The sequence below is a fragment of the Crocuta crocuta genome, unplaced genomic scaffold (assembly GCF_008692635.1).
Source record: "Crocuta crocuta isolate KB4526 unplaced genomic scaffold, BGI_CrCroc_1.0 scaffold29, whole genome shotgun sequence".
In the NCBI taxonomy this organism is placed as follows: Eukaryota; Metazoa; Chordata; class Mammalia; order Carnivora; family Hyaenidae; genus Crocuta; species Crocuta crocuta.
In genome coordinates, this window is record NW_027533280.1 from 3,051,594 (window position 1) to 3,075,658 (window position 24,065).

The 24,065-nt window shown below is 52.9% G+C and overlaps 2 protein-coding genes across 3 annotated transcripts in view; one reads left to right on the forward strand and one right to left on the reverse strand.

Moving 5' to 3' along the window:
• Positions 1 to 13,490: 13,490 nt before the first annotated feature.
• On the forward strand, positions 13,491 to 18,486 carry VPS37B (VPS37B subunit of ESCRT-I). 2 transcript variants are annotated; one of them, XM_077748000.1, is made up of 4 exons: positions 13,491 to 13,689; positions 14,426 to 14,597; positions 16,647 to 16,729; positions 17,514 to 18,486. In XM_077748000.1, the coding sequence occupies exons 1-4, from the start codon at positions 13,687 to 13,689 to the stop codon at positions 18,009 to 18,011; spliced, it is 756 nt and encodes a 251-aa protein (XP_077604126.1). In that variant the 5' UTR covers positions 13,491 to 13,686; the 3' UTR covers positions 18,012 to 18,486. The 2 variants fall into 2 exon arrangements, with proteins under 2 accessions (XP_077604126.1, XP_077604127.1); XM_077748001.1 differs by having other exon boundaries at positions 13,491 to 13,680.
• Positions 18,487 to 21,254: 2,768 nt separating this feature from the next.
• HIP1R (huntingtin interacting protein 1 related) overlaps positions 21,255 to 24,065 on the reverse strand; it is a 27,944-nt gene continuing 25,133 nt past the window's right edge. Inside the window, exons 24-31 of the mRNA XM_077747951.1 lie at positions 23,974 to 24,004; positions 23,828 to 23,890; positions 23,413 to 23,513; positions 23,186 to 23,291; positions 22,966 to 23,089; positions 22,844 to 22,905; positions 22,526 to 22,732; positions 21,255 to 22,381 (exon numbers count right to left, since the gene is read on the reverse strand). Of these exons, the coding sequence (XP_077604077.1) occupies positions 22,334 to 22,381; positions 22,526 to 22,732; positions 22,844 to 22,905; positions 22,966 to 23,089; positions 23,186 to 23,291; positions 23,413 to 23,513; positions 23,828 to 23,890; positions 23,974 to 24,004 (742 nt within the window). The 3' untranslated portion in view covers positions 21,255 to 22,333. The remainder of the gene's footprint in view (positions 22,382 to 22,525; positions 22,733 to 22,843; positions 22,906 to 22,965; positions 23,090 to 23,185; positions 23,292 to 23,412; positions 23,514 to 23,827; positions 23,891 to 23,973; positions 24,005 to 24,065) is intronic.

The following is a 24,065-nucleotide window of genomic DNA, read 5'->3' on the forward strand; positions in this document are numbered from 1 at the left end:
AGAGACTGCCCGCGTGAGCAGGGGAGGGTCAGAGAGAGGGAGATACAGAATCTGAAGCAGGCTCCAAGCTAGCTGTCAGCACAGAACCAGATGTGGGGCCTGAACCCACGAACCATGAGATCATGACCGGAGCTGAAGTTAAGACACTTAACTGACTGAGCCACCCAGGCGCCCCGTGTATTGAATTTTTGATTTAGAGATATTTTTTATTAAATTTCTTAGGTGTTTTTATTTATTTTTGAGGCAGAGCGTGAGCAGGAGAAGGGCAAAGAGGAGACACAGAATCTGAAGCAGGTTCCAGGCTCTGAGGTGCCTGCGCAGAGCCCAACACGGGGCTCGAACCCACCAACCGTGAGATCATGACCTGAGCCCAAGTTGGATACTTAACCAATCGAGCCACCCAGGCGCCCCCGACTTAGCGATATTTTTTATGATGGTTTTTTGGGACGTGACCCCATTGTAAATTAAGATCTGTATTTGGCTTTTATCACAGTATTTGTAGCAGAATGTTGCTGTGGGGGTGAGCCGAGTGTGCGGTGTAGGGTTTTCTGTAACGACCTGTGTGTCCGCCACTGTTTACGTATATAATCCCTGGCTCTCAGGACACGCTGAGACGGGAGTTTTTGCTGGCTTACTTCCTCCCTCTGCTCTGTGGGGTTTTTGGATTCCACAAAGACTGTCTTATTCAAGAAAACTTACCTTACCCAGTGGTAGAAAGGCAAAGGAAAGTTCTTTGCAGAATTTCTTCCGCAGGAAGAATGCAAGCGGGGAGAAAGGTGTAGCTTTGTCACGGTCATGTTGCAGTATGTCAAGAGAAAACTTTTGAAATCATTCCTCCTGGAACTGTGAGGACTATTATTCACTACTGTGCCCAAGAGCGCATGTGAGGAGCAGATACTGGAGTAGCTGGTTCTGTTACAGGCAGTGTCATAGTTAATGTTTCTTTCAAATCAGATCTGTCATGATCACCAGAGGTGGAGCCACCAGGAATGGCACCTGGAGGTTATGTCCATATCCGTTGCCTAGTGCCTGGGTTGGCAGAGGGACAGAGGAAGTGCTAATTAGCGTTTGCCATCAGACGGCAGCTGTCATTAGTGTGAACACAGCTGAGGTCAAGCAGGGTTATTCATTACTCAACTTTTATGGAGCACTTTAGGGATAGGAAACCACGTAGTTTTCCTCTTTCAGGATCGCGCAGGCACAGGTATACAGAACGTCGGAGGTGTGAAACCGTAGTGCGGGGGGCGCCCTAGCGCGGGAGGGGACGCAGCAAGCCTTTGCAGGGCTGGGGGAGACGACCAGTGTGCTGCGATTCAAAGGAAGAGTTAAGCAGGTAGTGAGGGAGAAGGGCTTCCCAGCAGGGGGGTGGACAGCAGGAACAGAGACCGGAAAAGCCTAGAGAGAAGTGCAGAGGAACATTCCAGCCTTGCTGGAGAGACGAGGGCAGGGCTTGGTAGAGGAAGGGGCCGGGGAGGCAGGCGGAGAGACCAGATGGCCTGATCCTCTGGGCGGAGGGAGCCACCGGCGAGTTCTGCGGTCACAGTTGTGACTTAACATGGGTGGTTCAGGCAGTCCTGGGGGATTGGGGGATGGATGTGAGGGATGGATTTAAGGAGATAAGACCGGAAAGCAGGGAGATCTGTCGGAAGCCTGGGAAAGATGGTTGATTAAAAAATCTTTGGGCAGCAGAAATCCCGGACCTGGAGGCTCACAAGGCTCCTCGCAGGGCCTGTTGAGTCTTGTTTTGTACACCGTTCAGCTAGAAACATGCTAGGTTTTGTCTGTCAGTGGCAGATTTTTAAAGGCTGTAGGGAAAAACGAATAGAGCCAGTAACACCATCCGGAAATAAATGATAGAGAAAGAGGAAGCAGAAGTTATAAAAAGCCTCACCAAAAAAGTAAGGTCAGCTCTTAGGCATAGTGATTAAAGAGGGGATTAGGAGGGCTTCTGGTGGCTCCGTCAGTTGAGCATCCTGATTCTCAATTTCTGCTCGCTCCAGTCATGATCCAGGTTCCTGGGATCTGAGCCCACTAGCTTGCATCCTTTCTTTTAAAAAAAAAAAAAAAGGCGGGGGGAGGGGGATTTGGGTTTCTGGGAAACCCTGAGCATTACCCTTCCTAAATGACAGTTTCCTCATCTTTAAAATGGGCGTATTATAAGAATGGCTTTACAAGTCGTTCAGAAGGCTAAACATGATGATTCTAAACTGAGGAATACGGTGCCGGTGCCGTGGCAGTAATAGAAGTTCGGGCAGTTTTAATGAAGTGGTCGGGGCTGTTTGGTTTAGGGTAGCATTTCCCTTAGTGGTCCTCGGGGCCCTGCTTCTGTCAGTGGTGATTAGGGTAAAAGGAGCTCCATGGTAAAGAAATTTGGGAAACCAGTGGTTAAAAGGGATTTTGTTTCGGGACACTTGGGTGGCTCAGTCGGTTAAGTGTCCGACGTCGGCTCAGGTCATGATCTCGCGGTTCGTGGGTTCGAGCCCCGCATCGGGCTCTGCGCTGACAGCTCAGAGCCTGGAGCCTGCTTCGGATTCTGTGTCTCCCTCTCTCTCTGACCCTCCCCTGCTCACGCTGTCTCTCTCTCTCTCTCAGAAATAAATAAAACATTAAAGAAAACTTAAAAAAAGGGATTTTGTTTCGTTTTGCCTTGTTTGGCCCTTACTGTTAGGGTGTGTGGTGAAGCACCAGAGGGCAGACATTGCAGCATTTCCCAGGCTTACTTGATCCTAGAACTCGAGGGACTAGCTTCCCTGGGGTGTGCTTTAGCAGATGCTCTTTCAGGGGACGAATGTGCCATCTGCTTCCATAGCCCACGGGTACTGGTGCTTCACAGACAGGATGGTAGTTACTTGGTATTCACACGGCCAGCTCTCGGTCATCCAAGGCACCTGCGTTCACGTACTCTGGTTAAGAATGCAGGGAACATAGAGTATTTGTTTTGAGTATATGGTGTTTCAGATTTCTGATTCCAACTGATCAAATCTTTAAAAATATTTTTACATGTTTATTACAGAAAAATTCAAAAATGAAAAACATAATCACATGTGATACCAGCACCCAGAAATGAACACTGTTAACGTTTTGTGTTCTTCCCCCTCCCCCCCAATGTTTTTCCCACACTAGGATCATTCTGTATATCGAGTTTCTATACTGGGTGTGCGCATTTTAGCCTAAAGTTATACTTGGGCATTTTCTTATTTTTATATCATTTTTTTTCTTTTTAAGTAGTCTTTACACCCTGTATGGGGCTTGAACTCGGGTGTATTGGGCTTGAACTCCTGACTTTGAGATCAAGAGCTGCATGCTCTACCAATTGAGCCATTCAAGCGCCCTGATTTTCTTATTTTTTATCAGAATATTCTTACCTGGGGGCACCTGGGTGGCTCAGTTCGTTAAGCATCCAACTCCATTTGAGCTCAGGTCATGATCTCACCGTTCATGAGTTCGAGCCCCGCATTGGGCTCTGTGCCGGCAGCATGGAGCCTGCTTGGGATCCTCTCTCTCCCTCGCTGCCCCTCCCCTGCTCAGGCCTGTGTTCTCTCAAAATAAATAAGTAAACTTAAAAAAGAAGAATATTCTCCTGGCAGTGTTTTTAGTGGCTGCATGATATTTTATCATAATTTATAATAAATGTCATAATTGTTGTGACCATCCCTGTATTACTGGATTTTTTTTGCTATCATAAATTGTGATTAACATATTTGAACATAAATCTGTTAAAACGTCAAAAAAAATTTTAAATGACTAAGTTTTAAGCATCTAGGCAGTTTTGTGTGTGTGTGATTTTTTTTTTTTTTTTTTTTTTTTTTTTTTTTTTTGNGAAATATAAATAGAATAATGTAGGGGTAACTGGTTATTCTTTGACTAATCCCTTTCTTTACCCACAGACTAAAAATATCCCACTATTAGAATAGCATTTTCTCATAATACAAGATGAATAATTTCAGTCATGTGAGAGTAGATTTTATCCATTAAACTGAATTCTTGAGTCAGGTGTTGGAAAGTTATGTCCTGATGTATTTCAAATGTAAAAGCTGTAGTCTTAATACATGTAATTCAGGATCCACCTTGTTAAGGCATTTTCTTGTTTTGCATCTGTGTAAAGACTGTCCCAGAAAATTCTACGTGCATTTCTTATAAATTGTGGTTAAAAGGAAATAGAAAAGGTAGGGGAACCCTTTGCACTTATTAAACAAATGATTGCTTTGGTGGTTTGTCTTGCCCAGGAACTGCTAATAAGAAAAGCAGAGTTTATAAATCATCTCTCTTCAATNGAGCTGGCAGTCAGCACAGAGCCCGGCTTGGGGCTCGAACCCACGAACCGCAAGATCATGACCTAAGCGAAAGTCGGACGCTTAACCGACTAAGCCACCCAGGCGCCCCCATAGGCTCTCTCTTTTTGAGGAAGAGAGGAGTGATCTGGATTTCAAATCCAGCAGAAGCTATTAATTGACCTCCTCCACTTCACCAGAGTGCTCCCATAGTTATGATTCCTACCATCCGATACAGTGATTGACGTCCCCACCTCTATAATGGTGATCGGGTTTCTGGAGGTTTCTGCCTCCACTGTAGTTGAGTACTTAGAGTCAAGGACCTGTCCATTCTGGTTTCTGTTATAGTAATTATTTCATTAAATACTGTGGCAAGAGCCATAAGTGAAAGGACCGGGAGGGAAGACTGAACTGAGTGCTTTGGAAAGAGTTAATGGAAACCAACTTGTTGGTGAGTTAGGTGTGGCCCAGGCTGGGGGAAAACAGGAATTCCAGGGTTCTGCTCTCAGCTTGCTTGTCTGGTGTCCCGAAAGCCTCCACATCAAAGGATGTGGTCTGGATGAGGAAGAACTTTTGAAACTTGAGCTAGTGGACCCTTTGTCTAAGAAGAGACCTTTCCCTTAAATGAAGAAATGGACAGATGTAGATCTTTAACATTTTGTGTGTGTGGTGATTTCTCACTAACCAAACTGCCCAGCTGAGCAGCAGCAGCTAATGGGTTCTGACCATGCGGAGGGCCGCTTCTCAGTAGCTTCCCGGGCTCACCTGCTGAGACTCTGGTTCGCTAGGACCAGGCCTTTGAGGAGAAGAGGGACAGAGGCAGTTAACGTTGTGATCAGTTTGGGGCTCCTGTCGTGCTTTCTGTTCCTCCCTCCTCTCCCCGGAGTCCTCAGGAGTTAGAAGGTCAGTGGTACTAGGAAATAACATTCTCTAGCCTGTGAGAGTTACCACAACCCATCGCACCCATTATTGTATTTATTATTGACATCATTATCCACATAAGCCCACAAAGTGGGAGATTCCCCCCGCCCTTGCAAATATTAGGAAATACTCTTCCAGGGGAAAGAACAGCAAAAGGGCCCTGGTATGTTGAGAACTAGAAAATTACCAAATTATGTTTCTCTGAGACCTTTAATTCTTCTTTTTATTAATGAGACAGAAACCGAGCATGAGTGGGGGAGGGGCAGAGAGAGAGGAAGACACAGAATCAGAAGCAGGCTCCAGGCTCTGAGCTGTCAGCACAGAGCTCGTCCGATGCGGGGACTCGAACCCACGAACCATGAGATCATGACCTGAGCTGAAGTCGGATGCTTAACCAACTGAGGCGCCCAGGCACCCCAAGTCCATTTATTTTCAGACCTAGCTCTTTGCACGTCTGTGGTTAGTTGCACTGAAAGTGAACGACGTACTAATTTTTAAGATGCAAGACGGCTCCATATGGAAAGAATCTTTCCAGTCTCTATCCCATTGCCTGCTACTTTCTGAGGGCAGCAGATTTCATCTCCACAAGGATTTTGAGGTCTTCAATCAAAAATAGCAATCTTTATTAATCTAGTATGTTCTGCGTTGAGTGGGTTGTTTTGGGGGAACATTTGATAAGCGTCTGATAAACTTCTTTTCCCGAGTGGGCCGTAGCCTTGGAGATGGCTTCACACAGCCCACGAGGTGGCTGTGTTTTAGAACAGTTTCATAACGCTCTACAGTCCTTTCACTGTATTTTTGAGTTTTCAGGTCTCTTTAATTTTGTGAACATGTTAAGCAGTCCACCTCTTCACCTGTTAAGTTGTTTTCGCTTTGGGCTTGGATTAAGCCGCATCTGCAGCACACCTCTGGGATATCATAGGCTTGGATTGCAGCCTTCACCTGAAAGCCTGCCTTTAGTGGGAAGATTGCGGGGAGAGGAGTTGGTCACTGGCAAGGTCTTCACTGAATAGAAGGTGAACTAGGGCTTTCTAATAACTGTTGATATTAAAGCCCAGGCTCAGATTGCACGTGACCTTGGTGATATATACCCTAAAATTAATTGGTGAGCTTAGATCACGGGTAGTAGAGTTAAAGGAGAGATTAACCTGGGTGAACGCATGCCAGCCTCTTGGTCATCTGACCTGACGTTTCTACTGGTAGGAAAGTTTAGGGGCTGAAATCTGTTTTGTTCCTCATCTTTATATTATGGACAGCTTTCAATTTAATTTTATCTGGAGAGGAAAGTATGAAAACAATTTCCCACCAAAAGGAGCCAGCTTTTCTTCAAGAAGGGCTGGTCCAGGTCAGGGGCGGCAAATGAACAGATGGATCTGGGCCCCCTCGGTCTGCAGGGCTGGGGGCTGGCAGACCTCTGGGGTGTGTCAGCTTGAGACCCAGCTCGAAGGGTCTCCCACCAGCCATGGACATGTTGAGCATCAGAAAGATTACAAACTGCAATTGATTGAAACACATAAAAAACACAAATCTATGGGGCGCCTGGATGGCTCAGTTGGTTGGATGTCTGGCTTTTTTTTCTTTTGTTTCTTTAAATTCAAGTGAGTTAGCATACAGTGTAGTCTTGGCTGCAGGAGTAAAACCCAGTGACTCATTTCTTACCTATGACCCCCACTGCCCCCCCCTTAATGCCCATCTCCCATTTAACCCTTCCACCTCCCACTCCAGCAACCCTTAGTCTGTGCTTGAAAGTCTTCTATTGGTGAACCTCGATGGCTCGGTCAGTTGAGCATCCGACTTTGGCTCAGGTCATGATCTCATAGTTTGTGGGTTCGAGCCTGCTTGGGATTCTGTGTCTCCCTCTCTCTTTGCACCTCTCGTGCTTGGGCCCTGTCTGTCCTCTCTCTCAAAAATAAATAAAAACAAACAAAAAGAGTCCCTTAGGGTTTGTCTCCCTCTCTGTTTTTTATCTTATTTTTCCTTCCCTTCCCCTATGTTCATCTGTTGTGTTTCTCAAATTCTACATACAAGGGAAATCATAGGATATCTGTCTTTGACTGACTTATTTTTGCTTAGCAGAATACCCTCCAGTTCCATCCATGTTGTTGCAAATGGCAAGATTTCATTTCTTTTATTGCCAAGTAGTATTCCATTGTGTGTATATATACCACATCTTCTTAATCCATTTGTTAGTTGATGGGCATTTGGCTCTTTCCATACTGTGTTGATAGCGCTGCTGTAAACATTGGGGTGCACGTGCCCCTTGAAATCAGCATTCTTGTAACTTTTGGGTAAATTTCTAGTAGTGTAATTGCTGTGTTGTAGGATCGTTCTATTTTAGTTTTCTGAAGAACCCCCATACTGTTTTCCAGAGTGGCTGCCCCAGTTTGCACTTCCACCAATAGTGCCAGAAGGTTCTCCTTTCTCCACATTCTTGCCAACATCTGTTGTTTCCGGAGTTGTTAATTTTAGCCACTCCTGACAGGTGTGAGGGGGGTATCTCCTTGGGGTTCTGATTTGTATTTCCCTGATGGTGAGTGATGTTGAGCATCTTGGTTGGACACCCAACTCTTGATTGCCACTCAGGTCATGATCTCACAGTTCGTGAGTTTGAGCCCCGTGTGTCAGGCTCTGCGCGGACAGTGTGGCGCCTCCTTGGGAGTCTCTTCTTCCCTCTTTGTTGCTTCCCTGCTGCTCTCTCTCTGTCTCTCCCTCTCTCTCTCAAAAATAAACCTATTTGTGTGTGTGTGTGTGTGTGTGTGTGTGTGTGTGATCTGTTACGTAATGATGACGCTCCCCGAAAAAGCTTATTAGTCATTTTCAGAGGTTGCTTGATCATTAACTCAGTCTTCTCAAAGTTAGTGTAAAGGCGGGGTGGAGGGTTGGTGGAAAGAGTTCTCCTGCTTTTCCCGTATAAACAATTTCAGATAACCAACGAGGCAGAAGCTCATTATAAGAGGAATTCAAGCCAACATGTGCAGAAGTTGAAATTAGAATATTGTTAATTTTAGCAAGGGTGTTTAAATTAGTATGTTGTTGATTTTAGTAAGGGCGATTATGGCATTGTAGTTGTAAAGTTCCTCCCCATTAAAGATACACGTTAAAGCTTTTAAGGGTGAAATGATAGGATGCCTGAAATTTGCTTTAAAATACTTCGGGGGAGGGGGAATCTTCAGGGGAAAAAAGTGAGGAATATCTTGAAGCAGGATTGGCTAATGTCACCAGTTGCTGAGCCCTGGAGAACGTGCACAGATTCTTTATTCTCTCTCTATCCTTTTCCTTTGTGTTTGAAAATATTCTCAGTAAAAAGGTAAATAAAAGCTAGAAATTGAAATCTAGATGACTCCTGGAACTTGAAAATGGAGAGATGATAGACGGGTTCTATGCAGTGGACCGTAGACGCTGTGGCATAATTCGGGGCACAATCCTGTAGAAGACACACTTGGGAGACCCAGTATCTTAACATTTATCTTCTTGGCTCTACGGTTACTGATACTCTGGACCCTGGTGGTCTCTTAACTTCCCTGAAGTTGTATTTCTTTCCTGGGGCAAATTGGCACCCCCACCCCCTGCTGCTAGAGGATTAAATGGAGATAATGCATGGAGAGAAGGTGGCACAGTGCCGAGCATGCAGTAAGTGCTCCATAAATGTTAAGTCCTGTTGAAACCTGCAGGGTGCTGACAGAGTGAAGTTTTCACATCACCAGGAACTTCTCTTATTTAAATCTTTAAGTTCCCCTCTATTTGGATCCCCCCCCTCCTTTTTCTCTCTTAAGCCTTTTATTTGAAAAGCAAATGCAGTCTGTGTTCAGGGCTGCGGTAAGAGGGGCCTGGCTGCCCCCTGGAGTTGGGCAGTGTGATGCTCACAAGGCCTACCTACACTCAGGGCCATGGGGACAGAATGTTCTGGTTCTGGTCTCCCTGGAGCCCCGAGGTAGAGGTGCTTCATAAGTGTTTCTTGAATGAATGAATGAATGAATGAAACAACCAACCGACCATCGTGGTGGAGCATTTCACTGTGGCTGTTAGGAGCTGTCCTCGAGGTACTGAAGCTGGAGTGTCTTTTAAAAAGAGTATAAATTCTAGTGGCTTTTGGGCTGTCACATCGGAACACTGCTCTCACATTCTGACCTCTTCTCCAAGAGGAAGAGGGCGGAATTTCAGCTGAAGGGAAGGAGTTGTGTGAAGCCAGCTGCCTCCATGTGTATTCCGTGCTGCATGGCCCTCCGCAGAGCAGTCTGAAGTTTTCCGCTGTGCCCTGTAAAGCGTCTGCTTTGGAAAACCTCCTCCGCACACTCAAAACTTGAACCGCACGCTGGCTGGTGGGGTGCAGACAGTCTCCCCAGCCCGGCCCAGCACCTCTTGTTTGTGACTGTAGCGTGTGTCACCCAGAGGGGAGTTGATGTAGGGTTTCTTCCTTACCGGCTCGATTTTCTACTACGCTTCCCCAACCCAAGTTCAGAAAGAATGGTCGGGGCGTCTGTGGGGGCTCAGTTGGTTATGTGTCTGACTCTTGATTTCACCTCAGGTCATGATCTCACGGTTCATGGGATGGAGCCTCTGCACTTAGCACAGAGCCTGTTTGAGATTCTCCTCTCTCTCTCTCTCTCAAAATAATAATAGCATGCATTTGAGGTAGCATGTGCATGCCAACAACTTCCGTATTATGTGAGCATTGCAAGAGATCAAGTGGTCTTTACATGTCTTCCTGAACAAAGCACGTATAAAATACTTTGTTTTCTCGTCTGTGTGTGTGTGTGTGTCTGTCTATGTGGTTGATGGTCCTTTATTTTTTTTTTTTTATTGAAGTATAACTGACATGTCCCGTTAGTCTCCAGTGTGCTACATAGTGATTTGACAGTTCTCTAGAATATTCACTGGCCGCCACGATTAGTGTAGCTCCTGCCTGTCCCCACCCCACGTTGTTATAATATTATCGACTCTGTTCCCTACGCTGTGCTTGTCCTCTCCATGACTGACTTATTTTATACCTGGATGATTAATCTCCTAATCCCCTTCCCCTGTTCTTGAAACAGCTTATGTTTTCTACAGCCTCTGCTCTTTCAGTTCTAATATCTAACAGGCTGTAGTCAATGATGCTTTTTCGTAAACTTATACATGTTGTAGTAAATCAAGCACCATGTCCAAGTAGAAAGAGGGAAGTTAAAAACATTCAGACGTTGCTGTCGTCACTTCAGGGTGACCGTTCTTTCAGGCGGCTCCTGCATAGACAGATGGGCAGAACGGACTGTATAAATGGGGTCCTGCTCTAAATGCCACAGTCCTGCATCTCGTTTTTCTTTGGTTATGAGCAGAAAAGGAAACTGAAGTAACCCTGAGTGCGCAGTTTAAAATCTTCTTACCACAGACAGATTATTTCCTGAAAAGATTTCTCTATGGTTAAGAAAAGGGATCATGAGAGCCATCAGGAGGTTGGCAGTACTGTTCCAGTTTCAGGCGTCTGCGCCCCAAAATATGTGGGCCTTGCAAGCATTCTCCGAGTTGCGGTTCAGATTCGGTCACAGATGCTGAGGCTGGAGTTGGTCTTACAGGACGTGGAGAGCTGGGCCATGTGTCGCCCCGAGTGGCTGCCACTCGGACCTGCTAAGCCTGCGTGGTGTGCACCATCCCCATGGGCAGGGCTGCACCCCCACCCCCGGGCACGCTCTGGCCTGCTCTCCCAGCTCCGCTTTGCTTTGCAAATGATGGAACAAGACTGGCAATTCCCCTCCCGTATTCACTTGGTGCAGTGGAAAGGAGTATTAAGGAGGAAAAGTGTCTTTTTCAGCGTCTAATGTAGCATCATCAGAGGTGTGTTCTGGGACGCACAGAAGTGTTGGAATCCAGGCCGTCGTCCCTGCCACCGCTGTCCCCTGCAGAGTGCTGTAGGTGTGCCCTGGATGGCCACTTAGAACTTACCAGTACTTATGTAAAAACATCTGCGGGGCACCTGGGGGCTCAGTCGGTTAAGCGTCCAACTTCGGCTCAGGTCACGGTCTCACTGTTCGTGAGCTCGAGTCCCGCATTTGGCTCTCTGCTGACCGCTCAGAGCCTGGAGCCTGCTTCCGATTCTGTGTCTCCCTCTCTCTGTCCCTTCCCTGCTCACACTCTGTCTCCTTCTGTCTCTCAAAAATAAACATTAAAAACATCTGAATCCCCAGAGGATATAAAAAAAAATTACAGGCTGCTTCTGAGGGCTGTCAGTTGCAGCTTTATTTGGCTGTTTTGGTGGCTGGTGGCTTAAACTTTGCCCTAATGCCTCCTGTGCAAACAGACCACCTTTGGATTATGGCCTGTGCTGCTTTGTGCTGCCCTCGTCTAGGACTTTCTGATACGCAGGAGACGTGATTTCGACCTGATTTAGACCCTAGGAGAATAAGATTTCTTTGGAGATCGGTTATACGCTGAGACTGAAGCAGTAGCACTTAGCTGTGTGTTGGAACCCCCCGTGGAGCTTCGGAAACACTCCTGGGCCCCTCCTGGAGAGTCTGGCCGGTCCAGGGTTGGTCTGGGCACTGGGACACACCGACACCCCTCCCTCAGGTAGTTGTAAGGTCTGGCCGAAGTCCAGGCCTACTGCTGTAGAGTGATCCTTCGCCAGCACACCAGGTTTAGATGCTTCATTGGACACCAGTCCTTTCCAGGGGACCCTCTGGAGACCTGTGCTCACAGCGGGGCCTTGAGTGTGGACAGAAATCTTGCTTCGGCATAAGCCTTAGATCCAGTGTGAGACCCCTGCAGACGTGGTCTCGAAGGACTTGATCAAGGGAGCCTGTCTCCATAAAGGATTTTGGGGCATTTGTTGCCCGATCCGGGCGTGCTCAGTTCTGTTCCATTTATGTCACCTGGGTTTATGTGATGAAGAGAGTGCTCTTCCTCTTCTCCGTCCTCCCTGCCTGGCAAGTAAGAGTTGCTTAGTAAATGTTTATTTAACAAAGAATTAAGACAGAATGATGGTGGGCGGGCGGGGAGCCGGATGAGATGGGGTGGGGTGTAAAACTCATCAGCAGTTTGTTGATTTTTAACTAAACTTGGAATCTTGAGGTAACTAGATGCACAAGCGGTTGTCAGGAGGAACCGGGATCCCGCCTGCCTCTCACCCACTCCCCCCAGTGGGAACCCCTTGCAGAACCCTGCCGAACCCTGCCCTACCCTCCCAGGACGGGAAGAGTGGAGCACCCCCATCCCCATGAGCCTCCTTCCCACCACTCGCCCCCAGCCACTCCCCTGTCTCCCGTTTCTGTGACTCTGGCGTGTCGAAAGTGTCCTACACCCCGAATCGTAGAGCGTGTGGCCCCCTGGGCTCAGCAGGATGCCCTGGAGCTTCATCGTGTGTCAGGCTTTGTCCTTGTTAAGGCGGAGTGTTCCTCGGCAGGGACACCGCGCACTCTGTTCCGCCGCCCACCCGGAGCGACAGCTGCGTTGCTTCGGGTTCTTGGCTGTTACAAATAAAGCCATATTGAACGTTCACGTGCAGGTTTTGTGTGGAGAGAAGTTTTCATTTTCCCGGGGCCAATGCCCAGGAGTACAGTTTCTGGGGTGTGTGGTAGTTGCACATTTAGTTTTAAAAGAAATTGCTGAGCTCTCTTCCAGAGTAGCTGTACGACGGCTTGCGTGTGTTGTGTGTTCTTTCCAGTGGCTTAACAATTGCAGGAGCTTGGGACACACCTGCACAGGGCAGGGAGCTGCTGCATGCCGGGAGGTGGCGGCCCTTCCAGAACCCTGTTTACATAGGGCCCCGAGTTCTCCAGCAGCAGGAGATCAGAGTATGGCTGCTGCACTGACTTTGTGGTGTTGACCTAGAGGCTCAATTTTCTTTCTTTTTTTTTTTTTTTTAAATATTTTTATTTATTTCTAGGAGAGAGAGAGACAGCGTGTGCAGGGGAGGGTCAGAGAGAGAGGGAGATACAGACTCTGAAATAGGCTCCAGGCTCTGAGCTGGCAGTCAGCACAGAGCCTGACGCGGGGCCCGAACCCACGAACCGTGAGATCATGACCTAAGCGAAAGTCAGACGCTTAACCGACTAAGCCACCCAGGCGCCCCGAGGCTCAATTTTCTATTTTAATTTAAATCCTTAATTTAAATTCCATCTTAAGCCGAGGGGAATCTTTAGGGCCCCCCAGGCCCAGCTCCTGGGTGCAGAGATTCAGGTTCTGTCTGCTGTAGGGAGCCCTCCCGGCCTGGGGCCTGGGGGTGCGTGTGCGCGAGGAGCTGGGCTGGCGCCCTGGGTGGGCGTGGCCAGCACGGAGGCAGTGCGGTGGGAAATCTGCACCTAGACTCTTGAGAGGAAGGAAGTTGCGGCGAAAATAGCCTGGGCGGGGCGGCAGCACGTACCAAGGGGAGAACGAGATAAGTGGAGGCTGTTGCAGGAAAGCTACGAGAACATGAAAACGCGGCACGTTGGGGAAGGACTCTGCACTGTGGGAACTTTGGATCCAGACAGTGAGGCTGCTGTGGGCAGATGGGGCCGCGGAGGCCTGTCACTCGCCAGTATGGATGGTGCCTCATGGGTGTGGGTTTGGGGGTTTTCTTTAAACATAGCTTGGCTAAGTTTTAATAGGAATTCCTTATCCTCAGGCCTTCCATTTCCTCGTCCCCCCCCTGGGGTCTGGGCACGTGGGCTTCTCTACCTCCCAGATAGCCCCCTGGCCCCCGCTCTGGGTCGGGTGCTGGGAGCTGGGAGGACTCTGGCCTTCCCCTCAGTCGAGGAGGAGCGGGAGGTGGGCGTGGGAGAAAGAACAGGGTCATTGCAAATGGAATTCTTTCCCGGGGGTGTCAGGCTTCCCGTGTTTGATCCCTAAGCCTGGTGACTGAGCCTGAATTGACACCCTGCCAACTGATCCTCCTCTGTTAAAAGTGAGTCTTTAACTTCCTCTGGAGCAGCAGAAACTGGTTTTGAACAAATCTAGCCCTAAATCTTTACAGCTGTTTATTCTTGGAGGCACGATGGCGGCAGTAAGGAACCGCCGTCACAGTGCGGCTATTGAAGCAAAAAGCCTTGACAAGTCACAAGACAAAGCCCGGCTGCAAATGGTTGGAAAGGAAGCGGCTCTGCTCTTTAAGAACAGGGAGCTGTGTCCAAACTAGAAAGCCGGAGGGGCTGGAGCCTGCGCTGGGAGCGGCCGCACATGCGGTCCCAGCCTGGTGACCAGCCAGACGGAAGCAGATGTGGTGGCTCCTGGGGGTGGGGCCCGGGAACCAGCACTTGCTTCTCACCGTCCTGTGTTCCCTGCAGGCGCAGAACGTGCAGCTTAACAAAGAAATGACGCTCGCCAGCAACCGGAGCCTGGCAGAAGGAAACCTCCTGTACCAGCCCCGGCTGGACGCCCTGAAAGCACGTTTGACCCAAAAATACCAGGAACTCCAGGTTCTCTTTGAAGCCTATCAGATAAAGAAGACCAAATTAGGTAACTTTTTCAGGGTGATCTTCCAAGAATAAAGAGTTGAGGGAAGGACACATTTTCAAACTGTTAGATTACCGGGAAAGAAGTATTATTATGGAAAATTTTCAGATTAAGACCGTGGTTAATGCCACAAAGAAAAAGTTTACAATCATTTCACCTATTTGGAAAAGAGACTTAACCACTTAAATTTTTTTAAATGTTTATTTTTGAGAGAGAGAGGTGATTAGGGGACAGGCAGAGAGAGAGGGAGACACAATCTTTTTTTAAAATTTTTTTTTTTTAATGTTTATTTCTGAGGGAGAGAGAGAGAGACAGTGTGAGCAGGGGAGGGTCTGAGGGAGAGGGAGACACAGAATCCGAAGCAGGCTCCAGGCTCTGAGCTGTCAGCACAGAACCCGACGTGGGACTCAAACCCACGAACTGTGAGATCATGACCTGAGCCGAAGTTGGACGCTTAAGTGACTGAGCCCTCCAGGTGACCTGAGACTTAACCACTTTTTAAACAAATTTCACCTTCTCCAAACAGGGCAGAAAAATGTAACTTTCTTAATCCTATTTAACAGACACTTATCCTGTGGTCCTCAAAGATTGTGTTGAGAAATCTCTATCATGGGAACATGGCTTTTTAAAAATTTTTTTAAATTTATTTTTATTTTTTAATATTTCTTTTGAGAGCGCGAGAGACAGGGTGAGCAGGGGAGGAGCAGGTCTCAAACCCCCAGAACTGTGAGATCATGACCTGAGCTGAAGTCAGATACTTAATCGACTGAGTCCCCCAGGTGCCCCTTTTTTTTTTTAAATGTTCATTTTTGAGAGACAGAGCACAAGCGGGGGGGTGAGGGGGGACAGAGAGAGAGAGGGAGGGAGGGAGACAGAATCAGAAGCAGGCTCCAGGCTCTGAGCTGTCAGCACAGAGCCCTGGGGCTCGAACTCACAAACTATGAGATATGACCTGAGCCAAAGTCAGACACTTAACTGACTGAGCCACCCAGGTGCCCCGGGAACATTTCATTTTAATGTCACACTTAAATCAGCAGTTGTTATGAAGAGCTGTAGGAGCTCTGCGTTGAGTCCTAGTGCTTGGGGTGGCTTTAAAAGGGGCTGAGATGAAGAAAGGGTTAAGAACCCAGCCCTTCCCTGAGGTGGACATGACCTCTGATCCTGAGACTCCCTCTCACCGTCTGCGCAAGTGCAGCGAAAGCTTGGTGCGCACCCGCCAGAGCGAGTCCAGGTGGCATCTGACGCGGGCGAGGAGCCTTGCCCTTGCCGGGAGGAGTGTAAATTGGGAAAAACCACCTTGAGGGAAACGTCGTTCAGCAAAACCTGAACAAAATGTGTGCTCACTCTGCCACCCATCCAGGCTGCCCCCAGGTCCGCCCCCGGCAGTGATGGGCATCCGTGTCTGTCCACGGGGGTGGGGACAAGGGCGTTCGTGTGTAGTTTTCTTTTTAATAGCCGAACTTGGGAACATCTGAATGGCCGTGTACAGAATGATGGGGAAGTAAGTTGTGGTAGCCACACAGTGGACGCTGAAAGGAGCGGGGAGATCTCAGAGACAAGGTGCCGAGTGGAAGGGACCAGCATGGAGTACATGCGTGCGACCTGCTTACCTGACGTTCCGAACCGGGGCCGCCTCTGGGACTGGGCCCCGGGAGCCTTTGCTGATGTTCTGCATCCTGATCTGGGTGGTGGCTGGGGCTTATACATCTGTAAAAATGCGGGTCCTAGGCTTCAGTTACGTGTACTGTGTAAGTTCTCGAAACCACAAAGCTGTGTGGGTGACTAGTGGTGCACCGTGTGCTGGGTAAGAGCCGTCTGTGGGCCCGACGGGGACGTGCGGCCCCAAGGCTCCCCTGCTTTTGTCCTCTGTGCTCCTTCCTCCCTTGGATTTTAAGGCCTTGACCTTTCTGGAAAGCCAGGTGTCGGCGGTGTGACTCTCCCATTGCCTTTTCAGTTAAGGTGCTCTCTTTCTTTGGAAGGTGGGTGGCGGGGAGTGCGTGGGTCCCGAGTGCCCGCCCCCTCGCCCCTCATCGCATGTCTTGCTTCCTCCAGATAAACAGTCAAGCAGCGCTTCCTTGGAGACCCTGCTGGCGCTGCTTCAGGCAGAAGGAGCCAAGATTGAGGAGGACACTGAGGTAGAACAGCTTGTGGGGGGGGCAGTGCCCTGGGGCATGGTTACTGGGTGGGTCCCCTTTGGGCTGGTTCCTCCAGGGATGGCAAGTGCCACATCTCGGTGGCCAGGAGGGTCTGGTCCTCAGGTGAGGGGGGTACGCCCTGCTGGGAATCTGCGCCGCGGCCGCCAGTGGCTCTGAACTGGGGGGCAGGGCAGAGCTTGGGAGATGCGGCCAGTTTGAGCGCTGGAGGCCTGGGCCTCCCTAAGTGATAAGGCGATGAGTCAAGGTCAAAAGCTGTGTGGTGTAGCGAGCTGGGGCGGGTGACATGTTGCTGAGTTAGGCCACGTGGTCGAAGTAACCCGTGGGCTTGGGCAGGGGCCGGGTGGACGTGAGCACGTCTCCTGCTGACTGTGTGTGTACGGATGGGTCTGTCAGGGTGCAGTCAGTGGAGGAAGGGACTCCGGGTGGCTTAGTGAGTGGGTACGGTGGCTTTCTCCGGGCCAGGAGACCCCACAGCTCAGGGGTGCTGGGAGGCCCCCTTCATCTAAGGCTGGCTCTCCCTAAGGCCCTGCCTTGTCCAGCTTGTGGGGCAGGTGGTCAGGACCAGCCACCTCTGTCCCCTTTTCTCTGCTGGGGGTTGGGGGCTTCTCCAAGGTCAGCCAGGGTCTGCAACATGGAGCACGTGGCGGCTGGGGTTGCGTGGGGTACAGGTGATGGAAGGAAGCCGGGTGGGGTGGTGGTGAGGGGAGTTCCTTCCCTTAAGGGCTGAACTATCCCTATAATGAGTTTCTCTTGCTGCTTCCAGAACATGGCAGAGAAGTTTCTCGACGGAGAGCTTCCTCTGGACTCCTTCATCGATGTCTATCAGAGCAGGCGGAAACTGGCCCACACACGAAGAGTGAAAATCGAGAAGCTCCAGGAGCTGGTGCTGAAGGGACAGAGACTTCCGCAGGCCTCGGTGCCGGCCCCGCTGCCCCCCAGGGTGCCCGAGCCGGCGCCCGCTGCCCCCCTGCCCTACCCTACCTCGGAGGCCAGCGGGCCCCCCTCTGTGCTACCTCGGCGCATCCCCCCGCCGCCTCCCCCAGTGCCTGCAGGACGCTTGGCCACACCGTTTACCGCCGCCATGGGCTCAGGACAGGCCCTTCCGTACCCTGGATCACAGTGCCCTCCCCTGCCCCCCCGCGTGGGCCTACCCCCCCAGCAAGGATTCTCCGCACAGTTCATGTCTCCGTACCCGCCCGCTCTCCCCCAGAGACCCCCACCCCGGCTGCCGCCGCACCAGCCGGGCTTCATCCTCCAGTGAGCGGCCTCGCCCTCCTGGGAGCCTGCACCTGCTGGCCGGGGCCCTGCGCACAGGCTGCGAGCACGGGGGCTGCGGCCCTGGGCCCGCGCGCCCATCGGACTGTAGAACTCTAGGTCGCTGGTAAGTAGACGTAGACCCCGGTTTTGCACCCAGGTGGTTGTGCGCGCAGGGCCCCACCCCGGTGTCCCCACGGCCGCGCTGGTTTGTCCTCGGTATGATTTCTAGGTCCTATAGTGTTGGTGGACTCGTGAGTCTGGGGGCAAAGCCTCCCTCCCTTCCCACTTAGAATCGTGGTCCTCTTGTGGCTTTATTTAATAAGCATGCTTGGTCATTCCTGCTCCGTGCGCAAGACAGCGCCGTGTGGCCCAGCCCGCCACCGTCCCTGGTCAGGGTCTGTCAGGTGGGCCTGCCTGGAAGGTGCTTTCTGAATCGGCGGGTGGGGGGGGGGGGGGGCGCCCCCCCCCCCCCCCCCCCCCCCCCCGCCCCTCNACATGCAGAGTTTGCACTTGGCCCACTGCCAGGTCCGGAGGCTGGGCACGTCGCAGCCGGGGGACACTGGTCCAAGCTGGACTTTGCACAGCAGGCGCCGTCCTCCGCTCTTCCTCTCTCCCCCGCCTCGGGCCAGCCCCTGCGGGTTTCTATGAAAAAATACTCCCCCAATATTTTTACTATGTCTGTAATTTGTTTTATATGGGGAAAGAAAACTTTTTTGACACAAGACCATTCAGGGAAACTTTATAAAAATGCACATAATTGTTTTGAACAGATTGAAGTACAGAAGCGAATGCAATTTCCTTTCTCACAAGCCGTGTATGGTCACACCTGTGGGTGCCTGTGCCGTGCCTTAGTTTCCCCTGGTGCCAATGAGGGACCATCCATGGCTCCCTTGCAGGCCCACAGGCTGGGCAGGCCAAGAGGTGGCTCTCACCAGTGGCTCTGTGTTCCCAGAGGGGCTTGTTCAAGTCAATTGTGTTGCAGGTAGAATTCTGTCCCATCTTGAACCAGGATATTCGTAGCCGGTATTCTCGGCCTCGGCTCGGGGCTCGGGGCGGGAGCGAGGGAGGCCGGCGGCACGTCCCCGTGCGATGGAGAAAGCCAGCACCAGGATCGGCAGACGCTCTGGGACCAACCCCCGCTCTTCCTGTCCCCGTGACAGAATTGAGGCAGTGCTCAAAGGGGGGGTCTGTCCCAGCAGGCCATGGGGGAGGCCACCACCTTCGTCTTCAGGTAGCCTGTGGTTCTGCCAGACTGGAGCCCCACTGTGTCCTAGCTGGACGGGACGGCGTGCCTGCCTTGATCAGGGCCCTCCCCTCCCCTCCCCAGGAGCCGCGCCGCCTACCCAGGTCGGTGGGGGGCTGCCCCCAAGCCCACGTGGGTTGTAGCCAAGGGTGTGTACTCAGTGTCAATGTGGTGAAGGGCCGCCAGGCTGGTCTCGCTCCGGGCCCAGGCCTGAGCTGGGGTTGTAAAGCTGTAGGACCCTTTTTAATAAATAGAGAATTAACAACAGTTCTGTGCTTTATTTATCGGGGGATGTTCATGCGTGTGGTGCTAGAGTATCGCTGATCAGGGTTCCAGCCGGGAAGCTGACTTGTGTGTGGAAGTTAAAAAGCCACCCACCGTCCCTGAGGCGTCTGCCCTGACCAGGTCGCTGGCACTGATACAGCCTTTCAGCCTATCGTTTTCCACATTCTGCCCTTCACTCCTGTTCATGAGAAGTACACTGCTCCTGTGTCACGACGTGACTACAGGGGTGCAGCCGCGCTGCTTGGGCCTCTGCAGGTGACTGTGGGTGCTCTCCGGGCTCAGGCGCTCCCTGGCCAGGTCCACACAGGCACCAGCGCTGACCGAAGTGACAGACATTCTTTGCTTGTTGCAAATAAATGATAGAATTGAGCGGGTGACCTTTCATTCTGCAGACGGGGAGCCCCTCCCCACCCTCCCAGGCTGCTTCCCTTTCGAGGCTGGGAGGAGGGACCCCGCCACTCCCTCTGTACCCCCCCACCCCCAAGGTTGGGCCTTCCTGCTTGCACTGGTTGGGAGATGAGCACCGAGAACAGCCCGGTGAAGCTCCTCTCTAAACCGGGTGCCGTTCCCTGCACGTCACCGCACCGGGAGGCTGGGCCAGACACCCCACGGTGGTTTCCACGGAAGAGGAAAGCCTCAGAGAGGTCAGTGTGCTTGAGAGTTTGTGTCTGATCGTTTCTCTTCCCAGTGCCTGCCAGGGAGCTTACAGCCACACCCCGAGCGTCCGGTAAGGGCAGTCGCTCCCTTCCCTGGGCCCTCCCTCGTGCAGGGCAGAGGTCAGGGAGGTAGGGGACATGCCAGGATCAGACCCCAAGGCTTCTTGTTTGGGGTTTCCAGTTAAAGGTTCGGTCACTGAGGACTTGATTTCAAAACAAGCCTACGTTTCTCTGGCTCGACCACGTGGGCTCGTGCCAGTTCTCACTGGTTTGCGTGTGGGGGAGCGGCCGTCGGCTCGAGTCTTTCCTGAAGCCGTTTTCTCTTAGAAACGAGCAGCAGGCACTGGCTCCGTCTCCCCGTTTATGGACTTTTCAAAGCACTTAACCGCCCCCTACGTCATTGTGGCCCGGCGGGGGACAGGCCCCATTCTGTGCTCTGGGAAACCCTAGGCCCAGGGAGGGAGAGTCCCAGCTGAGGCCACACGCAGTGGAAGCCACCCAAGTTCATCTTTTTCTGCCTTGACCTGCATGGTCTTTGTTGCACGACCGCCTGTGGCCGGTGGGGAGGTGGGCGTGGAGGGCAGTGCGCCAAGGCACGACTGCCCGGCCGGGAGCCCTCGGCGCGGGTGCAGGTGGCCGTACAGCTAGCGGTGATGCTGGGGACCCGGAGGCCTGTTGTGTTATTACACAGCTGGGCGTGGCCACGCGGGTTCAGTCCAGACCAGCTGGGAGTCCGCCCACTCCCCCACCACCAAGCCCCGACTTGGGCTGTTCTTAACTGCAGGGACTCCGTGGTCACCCCTTCCCTTCCCAAAGAAGGTGGCTTCTGACGGGGGCTTGGGTGGGGAGCGGAGGCCAGGGAGGAAAGCCCCAGGCCCCAACTCCCCCCACGAATGTCCGGCCTAGGGTCTCCAGTCCCAGACTTGCCAAGAACCAAGCCAGGCAGCACCAGGGTTCCGAGGGTCCTGGCGCCTGCAGGACCGAAGGGGTCCTGCCCTGTGGCGCGCGTCGTGGCCCTGGAGAAAGGACAGCCGAGGCGCGGCCCCTCACCGTAGGGCGACGATGACAGTCCAAGTGCATTTTATTGCCAGTCTGACTCTTCAACACAAGGAAAGATTAAAAGCAAAGCAGAAGAGCTTGCTCCCTTGCTCCCCTCCAGACCGTGGCTGGTGCTGGACCAACCCGCTGGCGGGGGGCGGGGAGAATGCGTGCGTGCGTGTGTGTGTCTGTCTGTCTAATTTCTTCCTCTTGATGGGGTGGGGCTGTTGCCAGGCTGCGGGAGGCCCCTTCCTGTGGGGCACAAGGTGCCCTTGACCTGGGGGATGGCAAGCAGGCGACCTAGTTCTTGGGCTTTTTGTGGCTGAGCTGGGAGGGCCTTCAGGAGGGCTGGCCATCAACTAGTGGGGAGGGAGGTGGAGGGCAGGGGGGGAGTGGGGGGGGGTGCAATGGGAAACAGGCAGAACGGGCCTCCAGGGCAGGAGCAGCCAGATCGGGGGCCTGAGACACAGGAGGGTCACCCCAGGTCGCAGCAGAAGAGTCCCCTGGACTGACAGCACAGCACCTGTGCTCATGGGGCTTGGTGGCAGTGCCTGGCCCGCGTCTCCCTCAAGGAGTGTCGTCCTCCACACGCCCATCCCCGAGGCCCGTGGAGTGAGGCCCAAGGAGAACAGGCAATACTAGGCCACGCTAGAGTCGCTTTGCTGGAGGCCACCCTCACCCCATCTCCATGGAGTCAGTGACCCGGGAAGGCTACAAATAGGGGACGTCTTGCCCGTGTCCCCAACAGCCAGCATGGATCTCAGACCTTGAATTCAAAAAGCAGGGCAGGTCCTGCCCAAACTCCCTCTGGCGCGGCCCTGCGGCTCAGGGTGAACAGACTCACAAAAGAAAGCTCGAGCTCCGAATGTTACACGTGTTCCATGTATTTCCTGAACACTTTGTGGCTCAGGCCTGCTGGGTCCTGGCTGCGCTCACGAGTGCCTGTTGTCGATGGAGAACCGGCCCATGATCCTTTGGGTTTGGTGAGGGCTGGGGACCTCGGGGACACTGGTCCGGGCGGTGGGGTGAGGGACTGCGCCGCCCGGAGGCTCCGGCAGCCGCCCCAGGCCCAGGCCCAGGCCCGCCCACTGGCCCCTCGGGAGCCTAGTAGTTCACAAGCTGAGCCGGGTAGACTCCGTCCTTTCTGTCCAGCTGCAGGAGTCAAAGTAAAGGGGCTCCGTGAACGTGGCTGGGCCCCCACACACCCCATCTTCCCTGTGTCCCGCAGACCCCGAAGCAGAGACAGGGGCCGCACCCTTAGGGCCCCTCCCTGCCCCCCACGCCGAGGCCCAGCACCTGCTGGTCCTGCCTGGGGGCCACACTGGGCTTCTGGGCCAGGGGGGGCTTCTTGGCGGTCCCGCTGCGGGGGGCAGCACTGGGTGGGCTGGGCTCCTCCTCGCTCGGCATCCCCACGCCGCCAGCCAGCACGTAATGCTGCTTGCGCAGCTCTCCCAGCCGCACGCGCTCCGCCTCCAGCGTCTTCTCCAGCTCCAGGACGCGAACCTGCAGCCCCACACGCCCGCTCAGCATGGCCGCGTGGCCAGTCCCGTCCACCCTCCCGGGGTTCAGCCCTCGGGGAGGAGCTGGAGGCACGAAGGCCAGCAGCGGACACACCTGGGTCTCCATCTCCTGCTTCTTCAGCTTGATGAGGGACAGGCCCGAGAAGTCCATGGTGTCTGTGGCCCGCCGGGGGGGGGGGGGGGGGGGGGGGGGTCGCGNCCAGGGCCCAGGCTCACCTCTTTCTTCGATCTGCTCCTGGCCTGACTTTGTGGAGGCCACCACGTTGGCCGCCATCTCGTTGACGGTGCGGGAGCACTCCTGCAGGCGGGTCAGGTGCGGGCTGTGTTTGTCTGCCTTCACCTGGGGGAGCGTGGGGGCAGGTCAGGCTCACGCCCATCACATGGGGCCCATCTGCCACAGCCGGGACGCGAGAGGCCACCACGCATGAAGCCTCACCTTGGACGCTGCCACCAGCTGGGCCGTGCTGGCTGCGATCTCATGCGAACAGACGATGAGCTCTTCATACTTGCCCGTGTGGAGCACCACTCTGTCAGCCGACTCCCTGCGGGCAGAGGCAGGCAGGGCCTGGGTCTTGGACCTTCTGGGCACCAGGCCACCACCACGCTCCCTCCCCAGACCCTGAGCACCGAACACCCTGCTGCCCCCCACCTGGGGCGACATACACCAGCTGCGTGGCTCCCCAGCCCACGGCCTTGGAGGCAGAGATGAGGCCTTCAGTCCACCTGGAGTTCTTGGCATAAAATTCCTGCTGCGTGGCTGCCCCCTAGTGACAACAGGAGGGCAAGGCAGGGCGGGGCAGACAGGTCAGTGATGCCACAGGTAGAAAACAGATCCCCACGTGGGGCCCCTCTGCCTTCTCTTCAGCCACAAGGATCCGTCCCTGGGCCGTGGGGGGGATTCAGGTGTGAACCCCGGGCACACTGTATCAGTGAGCTGGGGGGCGGGGATGTCTAATCATTTTGCACACTGCAGGCAGCTCGTGCCCAAAGGAGCCCTGGGGTCAGCTGAAGCCCAGGGTTTGGGATGTAGGGGGGCTCTGAGCTCCCGGCCAACCCTTCAGAAATCGGGCCTGCTCACCCTGCCGCCCTCCACAATTTCCTTCTGCAAGCTGGTGGACGTTGTCACCAAGAGCCGGATGGCCTGCCAAGACCAAAGCACATGTCACTCTGGGGGTGGTCTTCCCAGACACACAGCCCACCCTGGGGTCCCAACCAGTCACTCACCTTCATCAGGTCTGTGCAGGAATTGAGGATCCTGAGGCGAACAGGAGGGTTTGGGGAGCGGGGGAGTGGGGGGAGCGGGGAAGTGGGGGGTA

Coding starts and splice junctions, on each gene's coding strand:
- VPS37B (XM_077748000.1), top strand. Junction 14,598..16,646: donor GATAAAGAAGACCAAATTAG/GTAACTTTTTCA, acceptor TGCTTCCTCCAG/ATAAACAGTCAAGCAGCGCT. Junction 16,730..17,513: donor AGATTGAGGAGGACACTGAG/GTAGAACAGCTT, acceptor TGCTGCTTCCAG/AACATGGCAGAGAAGTTTCT.